This window comes from Alosa sapidissima, chromosome 16 (genome assembly GCF_018492685.1).
Source record: "Alosa sapidissima isolate fAloSap1 chromosome 16, fAloSap1.pri, whole genome shotgun sequence".
Classification (NCBI taxonomy): Eukaryota; Metazoa; Chordata; class Actinopteri; order Clupeiformes; family Clupeidae; genus Alosa; species Alosa sapidissima.
In genome coordinates, this window is record NC_055972.1 from 5,965,275 (window position 1) to 5,969,482 (window position 4,208).

At 43.7% G+C, this 4,208-nt stretch overlaps 1 protein-coding gene across 1 annotated transcript; it reads right to left on the reverse strand.

Annotated features, from left to right (window-relative positions):
• Positions 1-399: 399 nt before the first annotated feature.
• Positions 400-2,154, reverse strand: fgfbp3 (fibroblast growth factor binding protein 3). Its single transcript, XM_042066130.1, has 2 exons — positions 2,105-2,154; positions 400-1,687 (listed from the first exon to the last, which is right to left on the reverse strand). Exon 2 carries the CDS (start codon positions 1,524-1,526, stop codon positions 810-812), a length of 717 nt encoding a protein of 238 aa, XP_041922064.1. The 5' UTR covers positions 1,527-1,687; positions 2,105-2,154; the 3' UTR covers positions 400-809.
• Between the last annotated feature and the right edge of the window lie 2,054 nt (positions 2,155-4,208).

Genomic DNA, 4,208 nt, shown 5'->3' on the forward strand with positions numbered 1-4,208 from the left:
TATTTTCTAATATGCAAACAATATGGCATATTGTTTGCATATTAGAAAACACAATACAGCTTAGCCCATCATGCACCAATCAGTAATTATACATTCAAGCACTTTTAATGACCTCTATAGGCTAAATTGTATTTTCAAAAACCTTTCAAATCATTTTTTCAAATTCACAAACTTTCAAGGATTTCAGGTATAGGGCTGGGACAGAATGGATTTTTCTTACCGTGGTTGAAATGCAACAAATTCTCACAGTTTGGCAGTATACCGCTTTCATTCATAACTTGTTACGTTTATGCGCTTAAGAAATATATATATATATATATATATATATTATATTTTATATCATTTTAAATATATATTTTTAATATTAAAAACCTGGTCACAAATGAATCCAACACGTTCTTGAAATCTAATTTCTCATTTATTCACAGAGGTACCATATGTTTTACAAAGGATTATTTAAAACAGTCCTATCTAGTAACAAGACTGTGACACTCTTATGAAAAAATATGATTAGTTGTACTTTAAATATTATACAGCAAATTCTACACTTGGTCATTTGTCCCTAGCTGTTTTTTCTACATCCACTGGCTGGTTCCTATAACTTAAGAAATTGAAGGAATAAAAATGAGCTCGAACAGTTTCATATTATCTGTATTCTTATTTCAACATTTTTGCATGATTATCATTTTAAAGAAATTAACAGATCAATTCCATTTTGCATAAGAACTTCAATCTGGAGACAAATCTATACCTGACTGTTGCAATGACAAGCAGTAGAAGGTCATTTCCCATCTCTCCTCTCTCTCTCTCTACCCATCAAAGAACTTGACAAAGAAGGAGCAGAGGGAATGCCACCCCTCTGTGCAGTAGTTGGACACCTCTGAATCGGCGTTGCCGTCGCCGACTGCCCCGTGTCCAGCGGCGTCTCCCAGCAGCGGCTCCGGCTTGCCCTCCCTCTCGGCCCGTCGTGCCGCCACCTCCGCCTCCCTCGCCACGGGCGCCGCCGTCTCCTTCCCCCTCACCACCTCCTCCTCCTCCTCCTCCTCCTCCTCCTTTTCTTCCATTTTCTTGTCTTCCGCGGCCCCCTCGGCCAGGCGAACGTGGGACGCGGACGGCGCCTTCTTGCAGAGGCGCGTCTTCAGCACCTTCTCGCCCTCGCAGGCGTAGCTCCGCTTCTTCAGCTTGCTCACCACCTGTTTCCAGTACTGGTTGGCCTTGGCGGCGTACGCCGGGCACAGGTCAGGCTTCCCCACGAAGCGGCACTGGTACGTTTCGACGGGGGGCGCCTCTCCCGGGACGGAGCAGCTCACCTGCAGGGCCACCGCGCTGTCGGACGCGCTGTCGGAGGTGGCCCAGGTGCAGCTGTGGCCAGCCTTGGTGGTCAGCTCGCCCGACCCCGGCACGGCGGACCTGGACGGGGGCGGCTGCGTCTTCTTTTTGGCCTCGGCCAGCGCCGCTTGGCTCAGAAGTTGGATGACGAGGATGAGGAGGAGGAAGAGCGGTCTGCAATGGGGCTGCATAGCCATGAAGGGCACACGTTTCTATGTGTGTGTCTGTGTGTCTGTGTGTTTGTGTGTGTGTGTGTGTGTGTGAGAGTGTGTGAGTTAAGGTGCTGGTGCAGTCCTTTTCTTCAGCTGCAGCCGAGCATCAGTAATATGTCTCAGTGGGAGCGGGGGACCTGCGCGACCTGAGAGAGACAGAAGAAAGACACAGGGTTAGATGAGCAAATTGGATTAAAAACACATGAGCAATTAGAAAATGATATTCGCACTGACCTAAACTGTTTCAAACACAGCAAGAGCGAACACTACTTGAAAACATCAAGTCTTTGTTCTACTCATGGACACAACCGGGTCAGAGCATCAATTATACATGCAAACTCCACCTGCTGTGAGGGTAACCAAAGACTGTCTAAGCATGGGGCACAGTTGCCATGATCTGTGTTTACTGCCTGTTTTACTCCCATAAAATAAGAACTCATTTATCTAAACACGTCACAAAACACATTGATGTCTGTCTAGAGTTAGACGCACGCTAGAAGTAAAAGCACTCAATGTATTATTTTGGTTTGTGTGTGTGAGCGCGTGGAGAATGTGGAGCTTACCTCGGGATGGTCTGTGTGTTGGCTGGGTTGTGTGAGAGAAGCCTGAGGAGACTCAGATAAAAGGAGGGGGGGGTGATGAGAGAAGAAAGAGGGGGGGCCAGGGGGGAGAGGGGTAAAGAAGGGAAGGCGGTGAAAAGGGGGCACAGCGAGGGGGGATAAATGGAATTGCCCAGACCTCCCCAAACTGGGCCCCTCCCAACAGCCACCCCCCCCCCCCATCCCCATCGTAAAGACAGACACCCCCCTCGAACCCCCCTTCCACTATGCCTGTTTGTGTTGCCGTTCGGGGTGTGTGTGTGAGGGGTGTGGGGAGGGACTTACCCGACACAATACACAGCCATCTGATGGACACGTAGGACGAAAATGTACCAAACAATATATCTATGTAATAATATCAATAATCATCATCTTGCTCCTGAGGTTGAGATCAGAACCTGAATTTGGACCCAGCTCACTGGACCGTATTAAAATATGTTTTTTTGCTGTAGTTTGAAAAACAACTGCAAATAACTGTCTTCACTGGAGTCTGAGGTCAGACCCAAGACCAGCATCCAGGTTCAGTACATATGTACACTTGTACATATTTGTTCTAGCTTAATCTATTTTTTTCTTTCAACATGCAAAAAGAAAGGAAAGGAAAGAGCTACAAAAACAAAGAACTGTTGTTATGGCAATGGTGAATTCCAAAATTATGACGTTTTAAATAAAACTTTAATTATTTGGAAATCGGGAAATATTTGGAAGCAATTAGAGCCGGTGGTGACCTTACTGAATTAATCAAAATAGCACATCAATTGCAATTTATCTGCCATTGAAATAGTTCTTCCCCATTGCCTCTCAAGGACTGTCTTTGGGACAATACTTTTCACAATACTATGCAATAGTTGACATATTTAATAGAAATGCCTGTGAGGTATTTCTCAAAGCTGATGCTTTTATATTGATCAGTTAATACAAATAACACCATGGACTTTCATAACTATGTTGCCCATAACTAGTGCATCACACATAACAGATTCCGAAACATTTTACTTTAGTTTAGTGCAAGGTCACACAAACATCCAGTTTGTGTAATCTTTTCAGGCAGTTCCATGAATTAGCTAACATAAAGAGTGCACCCAGAAATATAAAGGGCCTATGGCACAATGCGATTCAGCACCATTATCTGATCTTGGTCTGAAATTGCACCCGCCTTGAGGTGGCACTGTTACTCCAAGTTGCTGTTTTAGGCCTTCAACAGTAAGTGGAAGAAAACATGGTTGATAACCATGGCAGTAAAAGGCTTTGCACATGTCCTGAATAACATTATAAATCATGTAATGATCCAGTGGATTAGTTTATTTTACCTATGGCACAACAGTCTCCTCTAATAGAATCAGTACAACGTTACATATTTTAAATGCACCAGCCCTGAGGTGACACTGTCCCTCTTCAGGTGAGGGACACTTCAGAAAACACACCATGCCACTTTTTTACAGGCATTGGTTGCCACAACAATACATGTACAATCCACCTCATGGTATCAAGAAGAAAAGACAGCTGAGCTTTTCTGCAGTACTCAGCAGCACTTTCAGTGATCCGACTGAGTGACTACCAGCCATCGTGAATTTGTCACATGTGCTTCAATTGAGTATTTTAGATAATAAGGAGAAAAGCCCGCGCTTTTTTTCTTGCTCTGATTCTCTGCTGTGGGGAAAGTTTGGTGTGTGCGTCTGTATGTGTGTGTGTGTGTGTGTGTGTGTGATAAATATATATAGGCTATATATTTTTTTTAGATAGATGCAACTAGTTTCTGCATCTAGGGTCACTTTTGATGCTCCTAAATTTGTCAAAATCAACCCCTATAAAATGACATGTTAACCATCACAATCTGTAAAGCATGTTCACATGTACACAAACATGCATATAGTCCTCAAGTTTTTAATGTGAAACTTTTTTTTCCAATGTTTATCTTCAATGGGTTTCACCATTAATTTCTACAAAATTGTCATTACCGCAACATGTCCTTAACGCAACAATTCGTACATATAGTAGGCCTACAAATTTTACCAGAGGCTGCTGCGGTAAAGACGTGTTGCGGAAATTACATTTCTTCTAATACTGC